The 26,252-nt window shown below is 44.2% G+C and overlaps 1 protein-coding gene across 1 annotated transcript in view; it reads left to right on the top strand.

Moving 5' to 3' along the window:
- plekha6 (pleckstrin homology domain containing, family A member 6) overlaps positions 1–26,252 on the top strand; it is a 202,955-nt gene that overhangs the window by 149,572 nt on the left and 27,131 nt on the right. Inside the window, exons 7-9 of the mRNA XM_067241637.1 lie at positions 19,250–19,428; positions 24,903–25,460; positions 25,599–26,103. Of these exons, the coding sequence (XP_067097738.1) occupies positions 19,250–19,428; positions 24,903–25,460; positions 25,599–26,103 (1,242 nt within the window). The remainder of the gene's footprint in view (positions 1–19,249; positions 19,429–24,902; positions 25,461–25,598; positions 26,104–26,252) is intronic.

Raw genomic sequence — 26,252 nt, forward strand, 5'->3', positions numbered from 1 at the left:
GGGACCAAAGGCAGGCTAGGGGAACTCATATTAATGTTAAATAACCTCCTAAAGTGAAAATGTAATGTCATGGGACCTTTAAGATGTAACCTTTAGATGCGTGAGTTCTAAATATTTCCAACGGTCCCCACAGCGTAAGTTATTTTTCCAAAATGGTAGCTAGCTAGCTTTAGTTAGCTTCCGGGCTAAGTTACCTAGCATAATACTCGTAGCAATGCTACTACCATGCTAGTGTTTCTTGTTAGCCTTCTCATTAGTACATTTTGAAGCCATACAAAAGCATTTGTCACATAGTTTTGGTCTATCGGAAAATATTCAATTGGAATGTTTGAAATCACATATTTGTCATGTTGCGCTGTGGGACCCACATTCGAAGGATAACATATTTGTGACGCTACTCATTAATAAGAAAGTAGAACGCACATGTTATTAGCCTACGTTTAACTTTGATTTACCAAAATATTTTCAAAGAGGTACAGGCGGTATGTTCTCCTTGATTTTTCTGAACTTTGTGTTATGCTGCTGACTGGAGTTCAATAGTATATATTTTTTATTAAAAATAAATCATTTAATAATCGCATATTAAATCGCAATCACAATATTAGTCAAATTAATTGCAATTCGATTATTTTCCTAAATCGTTCAGCCCTAGTGTAGTGTTTATGTGGCAACTCACCAAAGTACACATGCTTCACCTGTAGCAGGTACGCGGTGTATAGACTGTGCAGCTGCTCCAGGCACGGAATACGCCCCATATGTGTGTGTACGTGTGTGAGTGAGAAATTGAGGGACGGAGGGAGGGAGGTGAAAGGGGTGGTTTGGTGACATTGAACAGTTTTTGTACTGACTGACAAACTGATAAATTAGGTGTTTCTTTAGAAGGATAAGCGTTCCTATGAAGAAGGGTTTGTGGTGTATGTGTTGGGAAACACCTACAGTATGTGCTAATCACCCTAGTGTTTCTATTTTCGCTAAAGATTGCTGATCAATAGTTAGTCTCAATGTTTTTTGTGCACCATTGCCTCTTTCTAAGATACCTGGGATTCCTGCCAGCCCACATCAAGAACAACACTGACAGTCTTTGGAGTGAAACATTGTATCTGCTTTGGTTAAATTTGAAATTATTTACAGCTCAGTGAATATATGTCATAACACTGTAGGCTATGTGTAGACGATGTGTCATGGTAGCTAACAGGTATGTTTTGTTTTCTGGAACTAGTTTACCCCAGGTAGAGAGAAAGAAACTGAGGGGGAATGTTTGTCTCTGTTTATGTGCTGAGGAGAGTACCTGGGTCTCTCTCTCTCGTAATACATTACTATCTAATATATGTACATATGTAGCCGGTGTAGAGCGTTAAACTCACTCCTCAGGTATGTATACCGACCACACGCTCCAGCGAAGCGTCAGCTTTTCGTTGGCGTAGTTGGTAGTGGTTACACTTGGGATGTTGGAGTTGGCGGGTTTGATCCCAGGTGTGGGTGAACGTCGGCCGAGTGTAACTCTGATGTCTGTTACACATACATACAGTATACAGTACATGTAAACGTAAATCAAGGTAGCTTATCTGTAGGCAATCTTTCAACACACTCAAAATGGCTGACCTGACAGAGTGGCCTCACTGGTGTGTGTGAGCATGCGTGCGTGTGTTGGTGCTCTCCTCAGAGCTGCAGATAGGACAGATTCAGTGTCTTTTGTTGACTTGTGGCTTCAGTTAGGGATTACCCAGTCCTGGGTGTGGTCAGAGAATAGGTTATTTATGACCCGGGTCCAGCACCCAGGCTTTATGACCCTGCCTTGTTTAGACTTGTATAAGAGGCAGGGTCACCAGTGTATGGCACCTCACAGCATTTTTTTTAACTGTGCTTTACCCCACCCACAACCAGTTAACCAGTAAATGATTAAACCAGAATATCTGCCTTTTGAATTTGTGAAAGGTGTGCATGACCAGTGTATTAGGATTGAGTTACAGATGAAGGTGTGCCAGAGTATTTACATTTAGTCATTTAGCAGACGCTCTTATCCAGAGCGACTTACAGTAAGTACAGGGACATTCCCCCTGATGCAAGTAGGGTGAAGTGCCTTGCCCAAGGACACAATGTTATTTTGCACGGCCGGGAATTGAACCAACAACCTTCTGATTAATAGCCCGACTCCCTAACCGTTCAGCCATCTGACCCCATGTATGTGTGTGAGGTGTGTATGATTCCTCACAGACTTGAGACGCTTCATTGAGTTTTCAGCTGTGTGTGTTTGTGTGTGTGTACACGTGTATGTGTGTGAGTATGCACATGCATACATGATGTGTATACTTTGTATTTGTAAGGTTCACCAGTATCTTAGTGATTGAATTACACATGTGAGTGTGTTTGAGAGTGTGCGTATACACTGGGGGGGATAGGTGCACACTTGGATGTGTATTGTATGATCGGGTGTACGGCACACTGAACGCAGTCACGTATCGAATGGCTCCTGAAAAGAGGCTTGTTGTTTCCTGCGGCTGTTTCAGACACTTCCTGTCCGTCTCTCTATTCAGTCTTCCAGTACTGGCGCAAGCTCAACCAGTTCCTCTGCTATATGATCCCTTCTACAGAAGACTATGAGATATCTAGACAGGTGTCTTTGTCTTGACTATCATGCAGAATATCTGGGTGTTCTCATGGCATTTTACAACAAAAATAGGTGTGAGTTCCTGTGTGTATGTGTCACTGCCAGTTACATTGCTCTGCTCAGCCATAAAGGAGAAGGGTGCCGTTCCACACAGTGCCTGCTCTATCTTGTTCCCAACAAGCAGTTTCTGCATGACAGATGTGTTTTCATGCACTCAGGGGTTAGTGAATGCTGGCGGACTGTACCAAGTCTGTCTACAGGGGTGTGAGAACTTTCCAAGAGAGCGTTCTCCAAGGCTGCTGAAGATGTAGCGTGGTGGAAGTGCCTGGTCACGTTGTTGTAAGGAAACAGGTGAAAGGAGAGAGAGAAAGGGGACACAGAAACCGGGAAAAGTGAGCAACTTGATTTAGTCAAAGCTAAAATATATGATGATCAATTTTTTTATTTCATCATCAAACTTGATCTGTCTGATCCTGTTTCAGCCTGTTTACATTTCAAATCCTTCTATCCTACAGAACATCAGAACCACTATAGTTAGCATTAAGCTTCTTTCAGTGTTAAGATACTTGTATTTGCAAGCATACCTGCTAATGGTTACACCGTAGAGCCGTTTAAGGCTGGGTGTGAGAGTGCTACCCTGCATGGATTATGAGCCATGCAGAGCTGAGTGCCAGCCTGCATTCCAAGAGCCTGTGTTGACTGGTGCTGCATTCTAAAAAGTTGTATTGACTGTATGTCTTGCAGGCAAGGCTGGGCTGGGTCAGGCAGATTCCAAAACATGAATGCAAACACACACAGACTCCAATGCAGTCTACTGGCTCAGAATAGTGATGATTGAATATTAATGAAGGAAGTCTTACATAACAGACGCATCCAGGCGGATATGTCTTTGCTGCTCCAATAACCTCTAAGTCACCTTCACATGGCCAGGACTGGCTACAAACATACACACACATACAAACACTAACACACAAGTTGTCCCAGATGATGGTTTCCCAGCCAGGCGTTCACTGATAAGACGTATGGTCGTACACAGGCAGCTTCTTAGCAGGCTGCTGTCCAGGGCTCCTCCATGGGTCACATTCCCCTGGGGACAGGGTCATCCCCGGGATAGAGATATAGGACTCTTGAACAGGCAGGACATAGAGATGGAATTTGTAGATGGGCAACATGAAGATGGGAAGAAGATGGCTGAGAGGACAGCTTAGGTTGCTTGGACTTTGTGTGTGTTGAGACCATGTTATGAGACCATTAGTTATTTTCCTCCCTTTTTAAAATATCATGCTCCCTTTTCAACGTTCTCTCTCTCCTTGTTTCAACACTAATTATCTCCTTCTTTCTCACTACATGTTTCAGCACTTACTCCCTCTCTCACTCTTTCTCTGTTTTCCCAGCTTCCTTATTCAGGGTCACTAGTTATGTTTGTGTTTACCTTGGCCTTCTCTGTTATCTGTGTGTGTGTGTGTGTGTGTATTTGGGTTTGTGTATCTTTGTGTGTCAGGACAACCACCAAGGTTTTTTTCCATATGTGGTTTTTGTTTTTCATGCACTCATTTACAGATAGCTGATATTGAATATAGGACCCAAAACTACTTTATAGATAATAATATAAAATCTTGGCTTAAAGCTGTGTTTAAAGGTGCTGATGCCAACCCTTAGAATCAGAATCAGAAAGGGATTTATTCGCCATGAAAGTTTGCACAGACAAGGAATTTGCTTTGGCAGGAAGGTGCATACAATAAACATATACCTAAAATTTAAATATGTGGACTAACTATACTAAGGGTACATAAACTAGCGGTACTAAGTGGGATTAGAATAGAATTAAATATACAATAAAATATAAGTTGCCGTAAATTACAATATAAAAATACAAAAATACAAATATTACAAAAAATACAAATGTACAAGATACCATGTTGTGGTGCAGTGCAAAAGCAGAGTGTTTTAAGCAAGAAGTCATTTGAGTCAGTGTGGTCCCTTGGCCTTGTTGAAGAGGCCAACAGCAGAAGGGAAGAAACTGTTTTTGTGGCGTGAGGTATTGGTCCTGATAGACCGCAGCCTTCTGCCGGAGGGGAGTGACTGAAACAGGGAGTGTCCAGGGTGGGAGGAGTCGGCCACAATCTTCCTCGCTCGCCTCAGGGTCCTCGAGGTGTGCAGGTCCTCGAGGGTAGGCAGATTGCAGCCAATCACCTTCTCAGCAGTACGGATGATACGCTGCAGTCTGCTCTTGTCCTTGGCAGTGGCAGCAGCGTACCAGACGGTGATGGAGGAGGTGAGGATGGACTCAATGATGGCTGAGTAGAAGTGCACCATCATTGTCTTTGGCAGGTTGAACTTCTTCAGCTGCGAAGGAAGTACATCCTCTGTTGTGCTTTCTTGATGAGGGAGCTGATGTTCAGTTCCCACTTGAGGTCCTGGGAGAGGATAGTGCCCAGGAAGCGGAAGGACTCCACAGTGTTGACTGGGGAGTCACACAGGGTGATGGGGGTGAGTGGGGCTGTGTTCCTCCTGAAGTCCACAACCATCTCCACTGTCTTAAGAGCATTGAGCTCTAAGTTGTTCTGGCTGCACCAGGTCACCAGGTTGGCCGCTTCCCACCTATAATCAGACTCGTCTCCACCAGAGATGAGCCCAATAAGGGTGGTGTCGTCCGCAAACTTCAGGAGTTTGACGGACGGATGACTGGAGGTGCAACTGTTGGTGTACAGGGAGAAGAGCAGAGGAGAAAGGACGCAGCCCTGAGGTGATCCGGTGCTGATGGACCGGGAGTCAGAGACTTGTGTTCCCAGCTTAACGCACTGCTTCCTGTCAGACAGGAAGTCTGTGATCCACCTGCAGGTGGAATCAGGCACGTTCAGCTGGGAGAGCTTGTCCTGAAGCAGGGCGGGGATGATGGTATTGAAGGCAGAGCTGAAGTCCACAAACAGGATCCTGGCATAGGATGCTGGGGAGTCCAGGTGCTGTAGGGTGAAGTGGAGGGCCATGTTAACTGCATCGTCCACAGACCTGTTGGCTCTGTAGGCAAACTGCAGGGGGTCCAGTAGAGGGTCAGTGATGGATTTCAGGTGTGCCAGCACCAGGCGCTCGAAAGACTTCATTACCACAGAGGTCAGGGCGACGGGTCTGTAGTCATTATGTCCTGTTGGCCTTGGCTTTTTGGGCACAGGGATGATGGTGGAGGACTTGAGACAGGCTGGCACATGGCATGTCTCAAGGGAGGTGTTAAAGATGTAGGTAAACACCTGAGACAGCTGGTCAGCGCAGTGCTTGAGGGTGGCTGGAGAGACAGAGTCCGGCCCAGCTGCTTTGCGGGGATTCTGCCTCTTGAAAAGTCTGTTAACTTCACCCTCCTGAATGGAGAGAGTCGTCACTGTAGAGGGGGGGAGGTGGGAGGCCTCCTGGGTGGGAAGGGGTAGTTCAAGACTGCATTGTCTTTCAAATCTGCAGTAGAACTCATTCAGGTCGTTGGCCAGGCGGGAGTCGTTAGTGGAGTGGGGGGCTCTGGGCTTGTAGTTGGTAATTTGCCTGAGCCCTCTCCAGACAGAAGCAGAGTCGTTTGCAGAGAATTGGTGTTTTAGCCTCTCTGAGTACAGTCGTTTAGCCTCCCTCACCGCCTTGCTAAACCTGTTCTTCGACTCCTTGAAACTGTCTTTGTCCCCACTCCCCAGAGTACGTGTGTGTGTGTGTGTGTCTCTGTGTTTGTGTGTGTGTCAGAGCCAGCAGGACCTGCATCAGGGGCATGAGAGAGTTAACTAGACTTAGCTATTGTCTTAGCAAGACCAGAGCCCGTCTACGGAGAGCCTGTCCACTCCCTATTAAGCCCCATTGTTGCAGTTCCACCAGAGGGGAACTGCAACATTGCAACACTGTTGCACATGTTGCAACACTGAAACATTTTGCCCTCGTGGGTGAGGGCAACATGAATGGGAGTCTATGGAGCTGGATGGCTAAATTTGTCTCTTTCGCCTGATTGTCGTTGAGAAATCTCAGATTTGATTGTAGCTTTTGCAAGTTCCACATGGATTATAGGTCGAAAGTTTAATGAACGAGTACTTATGTCCTTTTGATTTCTTACAGGGTGAGTCGTTGTTGCCCATAACACGCTAGCATTCTGCTAATGAATGCTGATTGTATGACGTTGTTTACATTTTAAAAGGCTTTTTAGAACAAAAAAGCGACTTTAAAAAAATCTAACACCCAACAGTATGTATTTTCTTTGCCTCTTATTTCGAATGCAACAAATTACAAGACAAATTATATCCTGAGAAAAGTGGATTTTGAGGGGTATAGCTCCATAGACCTCCATTAATTCTGCACTCGCCTGTGAGCGTTTCCCGAGAGTGGCAGTTCTCCCCTTATTAGACATTCTCTGGCAAGACCTACAGTAGATACGAAGAGAACAGAAAAAGAGAAAGAGATGAAGACAAGTACAGTATAATGTAGCAGTTGTAGAACAGAAGAACACAACAATACAACTAAATTAAAGTGCATCACACATGGAAGAAATATCACACAAAACAAAAATAAACTGCAACGCTTGTTGACCCTGAATCTTAATGTGATAAATTTGTAATGTACCTGAATAAATGACTAAAAGACTTTGCAGAAACGTAACTTTCTTACAACATGTAAATACAACATTTAACACTCCCTAGTTCAACACTAACACCGTGTCCTAACTGGATGCGTTGCTCGCGACGGGACGCCAGCAGCGTGACTAAAAGCAGTTAGATTGCCTTGTTTTCTGTTGGAATGTCCTAACTGGACGCGAACAACACACTTTTTGTCGGACGCCCTGTTTCTATTTATTTTTTGTTGCTCGCGTTGAAAGCTCTGTAGCACATGAAGTCATAGTAACGTGGTTAGTGTACATGACGTAACAGAAGTTAATTTGACGGATTCAGTGTGGACAGAGAGCGTCCGATGCTACGCGACTGTCGTACGATCGCATCCAGTTAGGACACGGTGTTACTCCCTCTTTCTCTCACTTTCTCTACTTTCCCAGCTTGTGTACTCATTGGTGTAGTCTACGTGATACGCAGGTATACGCCGTATACCCACTAGAAAAAGCCAAGGATTTCCGTATACCCACTTACAAAGGCGCGATGATACGTAACAACATTGTTTTGTGACAGAACGTTCTCGCTTTTATTCATAAATTCTCCCCGTATTGTGAATCAGTGACAATTGGATCTTTGGGGCTTCCGTTACCGTGCCCTGGATCTGACGTGACGTCACTTAAAGTTACTAAGCAACAAGTTGCCTTAAAAAAAAAAAGACGTTGTTTGGCTGTCATTCTTTGCGCGGTCTTTCATTTCTCGCAACTGCGTAAAGTTTGAACTACGTTTTAAAATAACGAGATATGAAACGTAAACAGACCCAAATAACACTACTTCAGTGTTTTCAAAAGTCTGTCGGGTCGGGTGACACTGCAGCTCCCACAGTCTCAGATCATGATGACCTGATCGTAAACGTTACCACAGAAAACCAGCCAGAAAATTCTACCGCAACGTTACTGTTACCTTGTAAGTGTCAGTAACTTACATATGATATTGTGTGTCTGTGCGTGTGCCTGAGTACAGCAGTAAACAGAATACAACGTTTATATTTACTTGTTTCAGATGATGAGAGAGATGGTGAGAACTCCTGGCCAGCATTGTGGACTGAAAGTCAGGCTAGGGAGTTTAAAAACAGGCATCCTTGGTTAGAGTGGAGGGACAGAAAGTTAGGCAGATATCAGCACACATGCAAAATTGATATAAGCAATGGAAATTCATTAGGTCAATTACAATGCAAATGAGAGTAAATTCATGGTCATCTAAAATGTGCATTACATTACACAATTGAATTACTATATGGTAATAAAAATCAAGGAATAGTTGGAGCACTCACAGACTGAAACAATGCCAAAAATGAAGCTCTAGGACATGTTTATTAATTAAAAACTACTGAAGTTTTGATGCCACATCATCTTCCTCAGAGTAATACAGACAAATACAGATTACTTTTGAGTACATTTGGGCCCTGTTAAGCAAATGTTATTGCTAATAGATACAAAACGTGAATGCTGATATTAGTCATGGTTTTGTATACTTCCAGGTTGTGCGTTCTGCAGCTCAACAAAATCACCACCATCCTTACTGAAAAAATAATATCCATATCTGAGGAATGGGTGTACTTTAAGATCCAGTCATCCAGTACAAACAGATCCACAGCTCTTTCTTCTTTGCGTAACAAAATTAAAAGAAATGAGACATCGAGGGCACATGAAATAGCCCAGGAGCTCACTGAAAGGGGTAGGCAGGATGTACTTGGAACTTTGATGAAAACTATGTCAGAGACTGTGTTGGCTGAGACAGATGCTGTATTTAGAACGGCATACTACCTTGCAAAGATGAACCGACCTTTCACTGACCATGACAATCTTATTGAGCTTCAGGAACAAAATTGTGTTAACATGGGCACTAGTCTCCACTCGAGGTACAGTAGCAAAAGAGATGCAGAACAAAATAGTTAGGCTACATCTCTCAGCCACAAATCTGCCATGATTGTAAACGTTAAAGCCTCAGTAGATGGAGCTACTCCTGAATTTCTGTTCCTAGAGCTAGTTGAGCTGGAGAGCCAAAGGACAGAGGGTATAGAAGAAGCTCTACTTAACTGTCTAGACAGTTAAGTAGAAGTAGAAGTCCTGAAAATTGCGATGGATGGCCAGCAGCTTCCGTTCTGTAAAGGCTGTGTGGAGATCCTATGAAGCTTCTGAAGCGCACCATCAGAGTGCTGGCATCATTCAAAGACACCCCAGGAGAGAAATCAAAGGAGGCACTGACGGCACAGGCTTTGGGACAATTTAGATCAGTTCCACTCGAGTCAAATGCAAAGCTCACGCCAATCAATGCAAAGCAGTTCCTACAAAGTCTGATTAACAACATGGAGAAGCGCCTCTCATTTGAAGGTGAAATGCTTCATAATCTCAGCATTCTGGATATAAGCAACTGGCCATCAACATCTGGCATACGGCATGGGGAGGCACAAGTAAAAAGACGGGTAGCAGGCGGTTCGATCTTTGTGAAGAGCAAGCAGTAAATGGTATGAGATTTCCTTGAGCACCCAGACAGTGAGCCTGAAAGCCTAAAACCTCTCATAAGATGCATGCAGACCATCCCTTGCAGCATTGCTGAGTGTGAAAGGGGCTTCAGTCTCATGAACAATGTTTGCACAGACAAGATATCTAGACTGTTGTTGTCCAATGTGAGCAATTTGATGATGATCAGTAGGGCTGCAACAACGAATCGATTAAAATCGATTATTAAAAGTGTTGGCAACGAATTTCATTATCGATTCGTTGTGTCGCGCGATTATTACGCCACTCAATATGTCGCGGAGATGTTTGAGTATTAAAAAAAAAAGTTTAGTTGAGCGCGGAGCGCAGCGGAGGTAGAGGAAAGGCCATCGGAGAGACGTTGTTGAGTAACGTTGTTCTGAAACACATGGCGGAGGCAGAGAAATCAGTACGACCCAAGTCATCCAAGGTGTGGGAGCATTTCAGACTAAATACATCGAAACAGTGTGTTAATTGACCGAGGTGAAGTTAGTTTCATATTCGACATTCGTCTCACATTCGGAAGACGCTCGCGTCGCGTTAGGGACCGGGTGAAAACAACCTATACCATTTTGAAAAATGTAGACTTATATAATATTTTTTGGAATATAAAACCTCAAACAGAGTATCTTAACAATGTCTGGTATACTTCCACAGCCTTTAATTTTTCAATGAAGTTTCAAATAAAATGATAGAAAATCACTAATCTTTGAAAATAGCTTAATCCTCGCAAATATTAACTGTTTTCAAAATTGTGTCAAAAAATCTTAAATATACACCAGATTATTCTAATAAAGTCTGGCCTACTTCCACAACCTTTCAATTTTCATTAACGTTTTAAACAAAACTCAAATAAATTGCTCATCTTGGAAAATAGCATTAAATCCACGCTAATATTAATGACTTTTTCAAAATTGTGTGCCTTTTTGTGCACATTCTGAAGATTTTTTGCACTGTGAATTTGCACTGTCAGTTCTGTTTTTGAATAAAGGGTTGGAAATTAATGCTTTTTTGTTTTTGTTTTTTTATCCGATTCATCGATTAATCGGAAAAAAGAATCGACAGATTAATCGATTATTAAAATAATCGTTAGTTGCAGCCCTAATGATCAGCATCAATGGGCCCCCTGTAAGACTTTTTGGGCCAAGAAAGTATGTGACAAAATGGACAAGAAACCATTGCTCCGCCACACAACCAAGGAGGAAATGCACACAAACATATTTGGAAAGCATTGTAGACTACCAGGCTGCCCACCCATCTCTGTAGAGACTCTGGCTACGTTAAAATAGCCAAAAGAGGATCTGCCGATTTTCTGCAGGGTACTGCGTCAGTGAAGGGGTGTCGATTAAATGGCTCATTTGTGTGAGGTTTTGTTGTGTTCAGGTTAGGTTGCGTTTCTCAAAAAGTTAAATCAGCTCATCTGTTCTCAACTTTAAGTGTTGTTTTTCCAGGTCTTTAAATAAATGCCATCAATACTGAAACGTCAGTTGTCCATGTACAGTTTGTGTATGGAAACGTCACAGTGCTTAGTGTATGGGGTGTCGCTCTGGGACAGGCGAGTATGAGGCTGGGAGGGGAAAATCACAGTATACTCACTACAAAAAATAGACTACACCACTGTGTGTACTGTACCTATGTATCAACTGGTGTTACACACACACAAACATGTACAAACACGCATGCATACACACACACGCACAAGAGACCGACGTTCTCCTCAGGGCCGTAAAAGACAGAGAAGTGACATTGTATGGGGATGGGAGAAGAAACCCACCCAAATTAGCTTTGGTTAAACAGGCGTGGGAGGAAATTGCCACAATTGTTACAAATCAAGTTCACATACAAAGACATTTGTCATGAAAATCTTTTTAATCTTGGAAAATAGAATGAATAGATATAATTTTAAATTATTACGTTAGTTGTTTCCACTTCTGTTGTCGAAGCAAAAAGGACCGCCTTAGGTGGGTAACGTTAGCACTACAGCTTAGCAAATAGATCCCAGTACAGTTCGACCTTCGACACATTTGCACGAACTATTTCACCAAGGACGGTTTTGAAAACCAGGGACAATGTAAAGCAGGATTTGCTATGAAGCTGTTGCTGAAAAGAGGCGCGTTCCGACCTTAGGTTCACCACAACCGCAAGCTGTAGTATGATTTTGTCGGTAACAGTTATTAGCAATGCTAACGTATCCTGTATCTAGCACCTGCCTTTCTCCAGTTCTTTCAAATAGATAATCTAGACAGGCGTTAGCAATAGGCTAGACTGCTATTCGTTTTCTGGCTATTTTTTCGGAAGCTTCCCTTCTAATGCCGACTACAGCTAGTCTAGCTAGAGTAATTTGCCAAGTAAGGTATGTTGATGTTTAGAAATGTATTTAGCATTCTACCTATGCTAGATACAGGAGATGTTAGCATTGCTAATAGGCTAAAGGCCGATTTATACTACTCCGTTTTCACGGACACAGGGAACGCCCTCTCCGACATGGAACGCCCACTCCGAGCCCTTCGGAGAGCTCTACTTGCACCTCCTGATTTTCCTGACTATCCGTCTGTCCGTCTGTCATTTTACGGATACCCCTTGGCTGAGTTGACCCCCCGATTGTCATTGTATAATTTGCACACTGCCTGGAACATTGCATTTACCACCGTAGTCCATTTTCAATATGCTAAAAAAAAGTTCTTCTTTGTAATTCTGTGGAAGTACACAGAGCAGCGCGCAGCAAATTTTGGGGCGTGACAAAGGTACAGACCAGAGCCAAAACAGGTGGATTTTTCAAAACCGACTGTTTTACAGCTACATTTTTTAATTGTGAGATTTACATAGGAAAGAGGTGTCAATGGACTTTGAGGTTCACTGTATGTCCATTTTACCCACTGAACTGTTGTTATTCAACTGTGACAAGGTAAATTAGGGAAGTTCATTCCCTAACTTACCGACGTGCGTCTGTGGAGCGAAAAGTCCGCTGTGCGTCGGGTACAAAATAGGAATGATACATGTGTCGGTGTACAAAGTCAATTGCACTGGGTGCAAGATAGGGCCCACAAGCTCAAAGGCTACAGTATCTGTGTCATAGAGTCTAGTACTATTAGCACTGTTAGGAACACATGACAGTTATTGGTGTAACTTTTACTGACATTTCCTGGAGCTCTGTACCAGGCAGAGGAAAAGAGGAAGAGGGGGGAGAGAGAGGACAGAGCACATGTGGTTTGTAGAGAGCTGGGGGGCCTGGAGGGGGGATGGAGAGAGAAGGAGGAGTCAGGACTGTTGTTTTGAAGGCTTGACATCACCTGTACTACCTAACCCTAACCCAGTCCAACACCCCCTCACCACATCCATGTCAGTGGTCACTAGTTCTAAATACCGGCATGCATCAGTCACACCTGCCTGTACCACTGGGACAGTCATCAATAAAACTGAAGCATGATCTGCTTTTGATCATGTTTATAGTATCTACTCACTAGACCCCTCTTTCTACTCCTTATCCCTCTTTTCTTCTCTCCTTCACCTCACCCCACTCACTTTTCACATTGTCCATCACTAACACGCTTATCCCTCCCTCCCTTCTCCCTCTCAATCTCTCTTCCTCCCTCCATACATCTGTCTGTCTCCCTCCTTCTCTGTCTCCCTCCTTTTCTCCCTCTGTTAGGTCTCTAGGGACAGGAGGTTTAGCATACATTTTTCATCCATCCTTTCCCTCTCTATCCCTCCTCCTCCCTCTCTCTCTCTGTCCCCTCCCATACTGCTACTGTTACCATGGGGGTTTTTCATTCAATTGCATCAGCCCTCTCTCTACGAGCCTCTCTATGCATTACGCTTTTATTTCTCCTACAATGGCCACAGAAGCGCACAGGGATTTGTAATCTGATTCTCCGAAAGCATACATTGACAATATAGTAGCCAGTAATGGAAAAAATAGAAGCATTGCTTCATGTTGGATTCAAATTTGATGTGAGTGTGTGAGAGTGATAGTAAGATAGGGAAAGGGTGAGTGAAAAAAAACAATTGAGAGATTTGGTCCCATTTGGTCCGTTTGTAAGAGAGAGAAAGATATGGTGCAGGTGCTAGAGAACTTTAGAGGGAGAGTCAGAAAAAAAAAGATGTAGATAGAGTCAGAGAGAAACAGGGTTTCCCGCAGCACTTTTCAGTTAAGGCGGCCGCCTAAGCAACACATGCCTGCCGCCTTAACTACATCGTAAAAATTCAAAAAACGATATCCGCCGTGTTACTCTGTCCTGTTTTCTCCCTTCCATTCCAAAACGCCAGCCTCCTCTGCAGACCGCATTAGTCTATCGCACAACTATCCCCCCCCCCCCCCCCCGCATTAGTCTATCACACAAACTAGTCCCCCCCCCCCTCCCCGGTCTGACGGCAAACCCCATCCTACCACCTTAACTAACACATTTTCTGCGGGAAACCCTGGAGAAAGATGGAGAGAGAGAAAGAGTGAGAAGAGAGAGATAGGGAGGAAGAGGTGAAGACGGAAAGGAGGACCACAAACACACACGCACAAAAAAAACACACACACACAAACACACACCACAAGATATCTGCACTGTCCATCACTTGGCACTAGTCAATGATGAGTGTTCTGTTCATCTGGGATAATTTTAACCATCACGTCACGCTGAACTGCGCGCACACACACTCAAACACACCACCCACACACACACCCATGCACACACAAACACTGATTTATTCCACATAACAATCAAGCCCCAGTGGTGTATAAAGTACCCAAAAGCCATACTTGAGTCAAAGTAAAGATACCTTACTGGAAAATGACTCCAGTAAAAGTAAAAAGTCACCTATTAGAATACTACATGAGTAAAAGTCTTAAAGGGGTCATTGATTGCAGAAACAAATTTACCTTGTCACAGTTGAATAACGACAGTTCAGTGGGTAAAATGGACATACAGTGAACCTCAAAGTCCATTGACTTGACTTGATTCCTATGCAAATCTCACAATAAAAAAATTTAGCTGTAAAACGGTTGGTTTTGAAATAACCCCCAAACAACAGTCAATCACCCCTTTAAAGTACCGTATTTCAGACTATAAGTCGCTCCGGAGTATAAGTCGCATCAGTCACAAAATGCGTCATGAAGGGGAAAAAAACATATATAAATCGCACTGACATAAATCGCATATATTTCACAAAATCCAAGACCAAGAACAGACATTTAATCTGGAAAGGCAAGTTATTCAACTACACAATAGCACACAGAACAACAGGCTGAATAGGTGTCCAGTGTTTTACACAGCTACACAATAGCATAAAGAACATACCTGGGAGGCTGAATAGGCTAAATTAACATAACAAGCTAGCGAGTCCAACAAGCAAGTTACGGGTAAACTAGTTCACCAAGCTCCCGATCTCATTCCACATCACTGAATCCGTTGAACTCTTTGGTTCATGTCAGTCAGTATGAATTAACATTTAAAAACATGTTAAATTATATTTTGAGATATAAGTCGCACCTGACTATAAGTCGCAGGACCAGCCAAACTATGAAAAAAAGTGTGACTTATAGTCCAATTTTCTGATATTAAATGTACTTAAGTATTGAAAGTAAAAGTATAAGGAAATGCTGTTAATAAAAAAGCAAAGGGTCAGAATTTTGGGAATTATGAAGTTTATTCTTTTAAGTGCTGTGGCCACCATGACCAAGGATAAGGAGTTGGGTTGAAAACATTTATGTTTATGCTAATTATGATAACTAAACATTAACGTTGCGGCTCATGGGATTCATCTTAATTTACCTCAATGTGTTTCCTGAGGTTGGATGTGGAGTTTTTGAATGCCAATATTTCAGTAGCTTTGGGTAAGCATAAGAGGCACTTCATCCGGTACGAAGAAGCAAACCGCGGCTTTGAGAGCACTTGCTTGCAATTGCGCATTAACGTGATTAACCAATTATTTAACTTGCAAGCTACGACCACTGATTCGCCAAACATGCTTGCTTGCAGTCTGTGTTCCACCACAGTCCCCGACGTTGGTCTTATGATTCTTTTTTTTCTTCTAAACATAGATTTGATTTTGTAGCGAGTAAGGGGCAAGTTTCAGGGGAAATGTATCAGAGTCAAAGTATCAGTTTTCTTTGCAAAATGTAGTGAAGTAAAAGTGAAAGTAAACAGAAATATAAATAGTAAAGTACAGATATTTAAAAAAAACCTCTGTATAGGACACACACCGTTATTTAGCACTAGCGTTGTTAGCTACTGTATCCCTGCCTGTGTTTGCGCTGTTGCTCAGCAAGTATCGTGTCGTGGTGTAGGAGGACTGATGGATGCATCATACATTTAAGGCATTTAGCTAAGATTTGCATGTACAGTACGCAATGTCACATTAAATATTTTATTTAAACTCAAGCTTTTGTGGTGCATCGCTGTATATCAGTTGTAAAAAATGTCCCCAGAAATTGTACCCTCTCTAGTTACATTAATAATTGCATTGCATGTCGATTTAAAGTGTGCCCCAAAATGTTCTGCTTGCGCTCCTAAAATTTTCAGTCAGGGGTAGCCCAGGTTTAGCCTGGTCCTAACCAGACTCTCGTACATTTAGTTTGTAACAGAGCTAGCTGCCGTAGCTGGAAAATCAAACTGTTCCCGAACCCCGTGGGGAGGAGGGCCACAACATCATGGCCACCAACAAAACTCGGAGCAAAACTGGCTTTAGCTTATGGATATTCGGCAGCGTTGCCACAACGGACCGAATGGCTTCGCTCGCATCTTTCTCCGCCGCCATTACGGAACTACAACACAAACTAGCGCACGACAGCCACTCCCTCTGTTCGCTGATTGGCCGGTAGAAAATTAACTGGAGACATCTGACTTCCTTACCTCATGGCCAGACCTAGTACAGAAGCAATATCAAAATTGAGCGGAAGTACGTAGGAGGGCAGAGCCAGGCTATCCCAGGTTGCTCCTAGTAAAAAAAAGTGCATTCGAAATGGACTGCGGCTGCATGGAACGACCGGCGAGAGTAGCAGCTTGCAGTCGGGGAGGAGTTAAAAATGGCTCTGTGAAGTCGGACATTCCTAGCCTGACATACTGTCATACTCATAATTTTAGTCAGAATATGAGTCTGATACCGCTCCGTTGGCTAGACCTACAACCAATCAGAGCAACGTAGTATGTTAACTTTTACGGAATCCCGTAGGAAGGACGGCAAAAACATATTTTCCATCGACAAATGCCTTGATCGCGTATCTCTGTTCTCTTTCAAAATTAATGCGCTGTCGATGTTTTTTTAGTAATTTAGCAGACGCTCTTATCCAGATGTCTTCTAAAACAGACTCGATGTCAGAATGTACACATCTCAGCTCTCCAGCGGCAGCAATGTTTGTTGAAAACGAATTCAACCCAAGCGCTCTTTGGTGACGTGGTTGATTACGTTACTGTTGATCATCTGTCCATCATCGCATAAAGCCCGCCCTGACAATTTGATTGGTCCGAACAGCTCTTGTTCGGACATAGTTTTTCCCCAACCGAGCGACCCCAGACCCAACTTCCCGACCAAAACATTTCTGTGGGCGGGGCTAAGTTTGGCTGGCACCCAGGCTAGATCAAGTGCTGTTTGCCTACTTTATTTATAATTAAACTTAGTCTTTTCGGTAATAAAGAGGCGGACTAAAACCCTTTCTTCAACAAATTTTTTATTCAATTAAACAGTTTGGTCCGGATTTGAGCATTGGCGAAACTGAAGGTGACAGAATAATTACAAAACACGCATCAAAGTTGTTGTGTGTGAGTCCGGCCAATCATGAAATAGCTGTGTCGTCATTAGAACCCGTGCAGTTGCTCTTGAGAAAATACGCTCGGCTACACAGCCGGCAGTTCTCGAATCGATCTCACGGTACTTTGATGGCTACGTCACAGTGACCTAGCCTTGGCGCCGTCTCAAGTCGGACAAAAAGTCTAACCAGAATTCACAGTTTAAAGTCAGCCGCCTGCAGCCGGCTGCGGCGCTGCATGAAGTCAGTCCATGTCGAACGAACCTATTGATACGATGTTCTAGTAAGACAGACAGCGATATCAGCGAAACCTCAGAATTAGTACCGTAGCTAAAAGTCTAGGAAAGTTGAGGCTACTTGGTTCCCCTTCGTTTTTTTTGGTGAGCAGTCTCACAAGCCCTACTTACTTACTTATTTAGCACTAGCGTTGCTACCTGCATATACTTACAGCTGGCAGCTTTCATTTCATTTCATTTAGTCATTTAGCAGACGCTCTTATCCAGAGCGACTTACAGTAAGTACAGGGACATTCCCCCGAGGCAAGTAGGGTGAAGTGCCTTGCCCAAGGACACAACGTCAGTTGGCATGACCGGGAATCGAACTGGCAACCTTCGGATTACCAGCCCGATTCCCTCACCACTCAGCCACCTGAGCTTTGCTCCGTTTTGCTCCTAGATTCAGACCTAGCCCCGGTAAATGGTAGAGCTAGCTAACTACTACATTTCTGTTGTGTGGGAATCGCAGCAGCTAACCAAGTCGAAGGGCGTACAAAAATAAAGGAGCACAGCCCACTCTACCCTCTCTAGTTCTAATATGCCTTTCTCCAAGATGGGTCTGTCTCTGATGTCCCCCAGTGGTTGGTCAGAGCATTTGACACACATGTCGAACTGGAACCTGAACAATAAATGACATGTCATTTGGAATTTGGATATCTTCCCCCATTTCTATCTTTCAGGATCGTTTCTAAAAGTAATCTTTTAAACTCTGAACCCTAATGTTGACCAATCAACATTCTGACCTCTGAACTTTGACCCTTCGCATTACAACCTCATTATAACCAGTCTCTCCGTCTCCTTCCCTCCACCATCTTTGCGAGGACCCCTGAACATAGCCATCCTCTCTTTTTGCCTCTGTTAAACTCCACAGAGGAGATGTGTGTGAAGTAGGTAGCATTCAATCACTCTTTCCTCAACCTCTCGTAGATATTGATAGCTGCATGGGTGTTGTGGTGGTCTGCATGCTGGACACACACACTATCACACACACATGGTTTGTGATATGCTTTTCTTTTCCTTGGTTCATAATGTTTACCTTAATTGATACTTTGCATGAATTGTTCTGCCTAGCAGGTATCGAAACACGCTGAGATGGCTGGTGTGAGCCACTGCTGCAGATACTAACACAACAGGAGGAATTTGACTTATATTTTGTGGCTGTCGTGCATGAGTTTGTGTTTTGTCTACCTGCATGACTTGGGGGATGATGACAATGATGATGAAGATAACGCAGAGGCACCCGACAAAGAACATAAGACAGAAATCTAGATTTTGATGAATGCTCTAGTCTAATGTGTGTCATTTTTTCTCTCTCCCTCTCTGTCTCTACGTCACCTTTCCTCTACCTCTCACACACTGTCTCTCTCCTTCTCCCTCTCTGTCACTCTTTCCTTCTCTGTCTCTCTCTCTCCCTCTCTGTTTCTTTTTCTCCCTCTATCTCTGTCTCTCTCGCTCTACTTCTATATCTTTCTATCTCCCTCTCTGTCTCTACCCATCTACCTCCCTCTCTGTGTCTGTCCTTTCCCCAGGTGTGGTACGAGGAGGAGGAGGAGGAAGGAGACTTGAAGGGTGCCATTGTGTTCTGTGTGCAGGCAGAGCACGCAGGCACGCGTACGTACTACTTCAGCGCTGAGAGCCAGGAGGAGCAGGAGCAGTGGGTGGCGGCCATGAGCGAGGCCACGTGGGTCCAGCCACAGCCGACACAGAGGTACACGCACGCATACATACACCCACCCACGCATTCACACACACTTATGGGGCACAATACGGTTTATATGCAAAGGGCTCACTAGTACGTTGGTCGAGATGTGTCAACGCTTTGCAAGAGCCACAACACAAACACAAAAGCCGCAACACAAATGCAAAAGCCACAACACAAACGCAAAAGCCACAATACAAACGCAAAAGCTGTATATGGGTTGCAGGTTCACTCAACAAAATGGACAAAACATAACCTTCCAAAAGAAAAATGGAAGCAAAGTTCAGGCTACAATCCACGGCAGCTACTTCTCAAACTGGGTGTAGGAACCCCTATTCTGTCCATGGGGACACCATTAGGCTAATATTGGGGGGTTCAGAGAACACCTTTTTTATTGATATCCGTGGGTTATAGAGAGGAGACATTTGACGCTATAATACACTGATTGACAGAGGCACAGATAGATTTGCATCTTTAAACTATCCCCAACTGACCGGTTAGGCTACACAACACATTGCATCATATAACAATAGCATTGCTAGCTTGCGAACCAAGCTGTACTTATTACTGAAGTTTTCTCGTCCAATGCAACCAATAATACCGCCAGCAAAACCACCTTTGTTTGCTGGACACGTCTCAAAAACTGAGACAACATTTACATGTGTAAATGGCACCGTGTCACGTGACACTGTTCAATTCGAGGCGAAAAAGACGGTGACTTTGCCTCAAGTCGGCGGTTTACTTATTGCCCACTGAGCGTTCCATACAGGTGTGCGGAGGCGTTTCAGTATGCGAAGCACACGTCACCTGCCTGTGTGCACGCTAAGATATCAATCGAAACTGTAAGACTTAAGGTGCGTTTACACTGCAGCGACGTGAGCGACGCGACAACATTTTCACATTAATTTTCAATGGAGCCAGGCGAATCGCTTGCGTGGTACATTGTGGGTAGCACCGCGACACAATCCAAGCGATTCGAGTTGAGATTTTCTCAACTTTATGCAAATGAGGAGCGATTTTTGCTAGCAATGGCCAATCGGAGTGTTTTCTTGTTTTTCATAACGTAGCAACCATGGTAAACATTTCTAGCTTTCAGTTTCAAGATGGAGGAGAAACTAATCGCCTATGTGGCTGCATATCCAGTCTTGTACGAATTCACATTACGTAACTTCGTTCTATGGTAACTAGCTAGCTAGCCCGACTGGGACTCCCTAGTCGTATCGACAGATTAGCAGAGACTTCGAGTAATATAATTTAAAAAAAATACTAGTGGTGGGCCGTTATCGGCGTTAATGCGCGTTAACGCGCTGCGACTCTTATCGGCGATAAAAAAAATATCCCCGTTAATCTATTCTCAAAGTTGGGTTGGGAGCTGGGTCTATACTACGCAAGCTATGATGACTTTCACTTTTGATATTTTAGCGCGGATGTATACCTAGCCGAATTGCACTGTAGGGGACGAGAACGAGTCTTCGAACCTGTGTGTATGCCTTGTGTATGAAATTATCACATCAAACGTGACGTGCTAACATGGATGCAGCTATGAAGCCGCCTGGTTTGCTTCAGGGAAAATTTATTTTTAAGAAGCTTCCCAATGGAAACCTTGGGGGGGGGGGAGCTAAATAGGCTATATCTCTTGTTCTGCCTGTTTTGTAATATACGTGCCTAATATTTCTATACTAAAATAATAATATGATTTTTCAGTTGGCCAATTTTTGGTTCCCCCTCAGGAGTTGGTGCCCTACGCACAGCGCGTAGCGCGCGTTATGGGAGCGGCGACACTGGCTACTAGACTACACAAACACTGTTTTTGACGTGATTTAACATAATATTTTGATCGAACGAGTTGCAATAAAGTACTCACATTAAGGAAAGTTAGGACTGCGTTCACAAAGTGATATAACATTTTAGTTGACATTGTCCAGGGCTCCTTAGATGTCATGTGCCCCTGGGCAAGTGCCCAGTTGCCCTAATGGTTAATCCGGCCTTGTTGAGACGTGACCATAAACGTGATCTGATTGGGTAGAGCCTGTGCTGTCGCAACTTTAGAACATTGGACACACATTTTGATTTGATTATTAATAAAAATAAATTTGTACCTCGTAAAATACGGGAGATTACCGGGAGAAATGACAAAACGGGAGGGCGGCGGGAGATGGATCAGAAAATGGGAGAAACCCGGGAAAAACGGGAGAGTTGGCAGCTATGTCTGAAATCGAAAGGACATAAGTACTTGTTCATTCAAATTTTGACCTATAATCCATGTTGAACATGCAAAAACTACAATCAAATCTGAGATTTCTCAACGACGATCAGGCGAAAGAGACCAATTTAGCTGTTTAGCTCCATAGACTCCCATTCATTTTGCACTGACTCGCGATCACTTTGGTGGAACTGCAACAACATTCAGTACAATGCATACTTATGAATAATTATGTTTTTTTTATAGAATAGAAGTATGCAGTGGCATAACGACATCTCTGACATTGTCAACAAACCATACCGTTTCAAAATCGGTAGAAAATTGAGCAAGTTATGGTCATTTAAAAAGTACATGTAGCATCAACACAATGTAGCAAGATGGCCGCCATGTGCGGACGTTCTAGACTCCGTAAGACATCTTGTCTTTATATATATCTATGGTTTTGGCTAGCTAACCTTGCTGAAAAGGTGCTAGTCCAGATATTTTACTTTTTTGCGTTGAGACTCTGGATACCAATTTGTGACATGTCTTAATTTCATACTAATGGCCCCCATCCCCCCAGGTCAACAACTTTGCAACGCTTGTCTACATTGTATGCTTTTTGAGCGTGCAAGGGCACTTGTCACCCCCCATATACTGTACATGTCACGTACACGTTGTTCACACGTCAATAAAATACATACAGTAAGTGTGCACAACGCCAGCGTGATGCCTACGTAACGTGTGTGTGAATGCATGTGTCCATTGTAAATCAATGTTAAGTTCTTGCGTGCGTTCAGAGGTTTTATATAATTGCGCAGGCGTGTGTGTATAGGTGGTCAAACAGGGGACTGACAAACACTTTTGACGAATTGCTTGGTTCTTTAATTCCTGGGGGGTGTTCCATCAACGTCGCTAACGCAAGTCGCGCTAACACGAATAAGTCTCACTTGGGTAAACGTCAACTTAGACTTAAGCCTCAAGCCGTTCCACTAACGTTCCGTTCCACTAACAGGCAACGCTAATTCAAGCTAGACCTCAATAAGCTTAGACTGTGCAGCCCAGATCAGGCGATCGTCGAAAAGAGGAGTTATGTCGCAAAAAGTATAACGTAAAGCAGCAGAGATGTGTTGTTTCAGCAGCGTAAATTGATTTTTTGAGTTTTTTTGTTCCCAAAAAGGGCAATGTTGCCGCAATTAACATGGCAAGGGAGACAACTTGTCAAACCATTACGACCGTTAAAATGCGTAAATTGTAGACCTACCAAATCTACTTAACATATATATATATATGCATTTAGGCCTACTGATAATTAGCGTAATTTGATGAGCTGTCTGAAACCGTTCTGACAGGCTAGCCTATGGTCGATATTCTCAACAGGAGATTGAGAATAATAGCCCAAAAAAGAACATGGCAGCAATTGAAAATTGTAGGATAAAATTCAAAACACTGAAGAAGGCCATGGTTGATTGCACTTGATGTGGGCTACTAATGTTTTTGTCTTCACATCTTGAACAAAATCAAAAATTACTTCAAAATAACTTTGCCACACACATTTATTAACTGATAGGCTAAATGCTGAGCTTTAAGATAAAAGGGAAAGTTAACCATGACTTAAATGGGGATTCACTGAAATGACTAGTATTGCACAGATCCAGCACTGACTTTTTAGATCAGAAGGTGACCCAAACTGCACACTTTGTTTGGCAGAACAGTCATTTAAAATTGCTCAGCATGACTATCATTATTATATTACGAGTATTTCCAATTAACATAGTCTGCCTCCACAGATCCAGAGGGGGCTTGGACAGTGACAGACTGTGGCTGTGCCAAGTGTTGTCACAGCCTCACTTTGGGAAAGCATGCCCTACTGGGAACATTAGGGGAGACTGTTGGGCACAGAATCTAATTGTCTTCTTTGGAAAGGGCAACATTTGGGACACTGTCATGTAGGGGCAGCATAAAGGGCACTTCATAACAGCACCTTTTTCCATTGGAAGTAAGGGCATGGGAACAGTCCAATTTAGGCCATTGTAAGGGCACCTTATAGGGTACTGCATCACATGTTCTATACTATAAAGGAACTCTTTTTACATTTATAGAGGGCACACTGTCATTTATTGCATGGGGCATCCTGTGCACTCAAGCATATTTCACAATGTGAATGGCAGACAGTAGGGCACTTGGTCTAATTTTTGCCACTCTGGGCATTTTAGAAACGCTTTCAACCATGGGGGCACCAGGCAGTCACCCCCTGAGTCTTCCAATGGGCCTGGATACACCCATGGGGACAGTATATTGCACCTATAATATTGGGGAAGCCAGAGGAGAGGTAATATACAGGCTTGTCAACATATAGGCTACTTTAAACAATGAAAATACTTTATACAATTGAATAAAAAGTCCTCCTTGATTCTTTGTGTTTCAAGATTACCTGAAAAACTGATGATAATATTCAGGTACTGCTTTGGAGCAAGGTATACCCTTCATATTTCCTGGCATAGTTGCCCGTTCAAGAATGTCCCACATGCAAAGACATAGACAGATGCAGACAGACTGAACAGTGTCAAGGCTTGGCTACAGTGGGTTTGCTTCCTTGTGTGTGATTCCAGCAGACTACATAGTCTAGGCCTACCTACATAGACTGCAGTCTTTGGCGTACTGCAGTCAGTACGCCACAGCTCCAAAGGGGGCTCCAAAACACCAACATTATTAACAACTGTAGAATTATGGCGAAACTCATCATACAGTTAAACAGATTTTTCAACTCCGTTACATGTGCAGGCGCTTTTGTGCGCTTTGCATATTAACCGGTGATGCGTATTACACTTATCGTGCTGGTGATGTGCACGCGTATTTATAAGACGCCTGCACGTGTGTGTAGTGTACACTACATCTGACATACACCACAAAGGCGTGCGTACAGGCAGGTGTTATTTGTGCTTTGCATACTATTTTTCATCACAGTAACATCTACACACACCTTTGCGCCTAGACGTGTCAGTTATTTAGGCTAGCTTACAACAAGGGATTGCTGTTCTGAAAAAACATCTTAATATCTTAACCAAGTTGTTAATACGTAGATATTTCCAAACTATAAGGTGTAGTGTTCATGTGGGGTTTCCTACAACTCGCCAAAGTACACATACTTCACTATAACAGGTACTCTGAATGCACTGTGTGCAGTTGTCCCAGGCACGGAATATGCCCCATACACATCTGCACACACACGCACTTACATGCACACACATGGACAAACACACATGTACATTGCCTTCTGATCCCTCCTCCTTCCTGACAGGACAAACTCTGAGACCACGCCCACAGCAGAGCTCAGCCATACCATGGGGACCAGAGGACCCGACACACACTCACAGCACCCCGACACACACTCACACACCAGCAAAGAAGATAACCTCCACACCCCTACACATCCACAAATCAACGGGATTGATGACATGGAAACCCCGCCCCCTTCCACCCCCCACTCTGAGCAAGACATTTGTGGAGAAAAAGACAAGGTTGGAGACAGAGGAAGAGGTGGACCTTCCCCTGGGTCGTGTCCACTTCCTCTACCTCATCACCAAGCCAATGGCTGGAGCAACTACAGAGCACATACCGACCCCAACCATGCCAACGCCCCTCCGCCGGGTAGCCATGGCAATGTCTGCCCCCCGCAGTGTCCGGCGGAGGGTGCTGGGCTGAGGGGTGGAGAGCAACCAGAGAATGTGGTGTTGAGACGGGGCTTTGTGCCCAGGACCGCTCCTGAGAGGATGGCCCAGAGGAAGAGCTCCATGACCCAGCTGCAGCAGTGGGTGAACCAGCGCAGAGGCCTGGCCGCACACGAAGACATGAACAGGTGCTCCTCCAATCAGCTCCTACTTTTAGACAATGCAGTGGGATGAAGAGATAGATAGATAAATATATAGATAGTCAGACAGGCAGACAGTTATTGGAGTAATTATGAGAACACTCTCTCACTTTCCCCCTTCTCCAGCCCCGCACGGTACTACACAGTGAACCGTGGCGTGCCTTCTGACTGTTACGGTGTCTACGGCGGGGGGCCTCCCTATGTGGAGGAGTACCCCCTCTACCCTCCAGGGGTCCGCCCCGACAGCATCTGCTCCGTGTCCGCTGTGAGCTACGACCACCTGCCCCCCCGCTGGGCCGAGGCAGAGAAGCAGCGCTCACTCCGGGACGGCCCTGCCCTCTACGGCCTGGCACCACAGTCACCCTGGGCCCAGCCCGGCTACTACCGGGGACCCATGGACGCGGCACAGACCTCCCTGAGACGTCTGTCTATCCAGCCCCGTTCCCGTTCGGTGCCCCGGTCCCCATCTTCGTCCTCGGGGGGGCCCTACTCACCAGGCCCCCACAGCTTTGCATCCCCCGCCAGGTCCCCCTCGGCCAGGCTGGATCAGCTACCTAGCAGGATGAGGGAGGAGGGGATCTATGCAGACCCCTCTGTCTATGGCTTGAGGAGGTCTCTCAGCTCCCCCAAGGTGAGGGGGGAGTATAGGAGTGTGTGTGTGCATGTAGATGTATGTGTTTAGGCATAGGTGATTTTACCAGGGGTGCATTTGCACCCCCTACTGTTAACATAACATTAAAGTGATGTCAGAGTTGTATGTTCTGTCATGGTCTGTTGTAT

This window comes from Osmerus mordax, chromosome 1, assembly GCF_038355195.1.
Source record: "Osmerus mordax isolate fOsmMor3 chromosome 1, fOsmMor3.pri, whole genome shotgun sequence".
Classification (NCBI taxonomy): Eukaryota; Metazoa; Chordata; class Actinopteri; order Osmeriformes; family Osmeridae; genus Osmerus; species Osmerus mordax.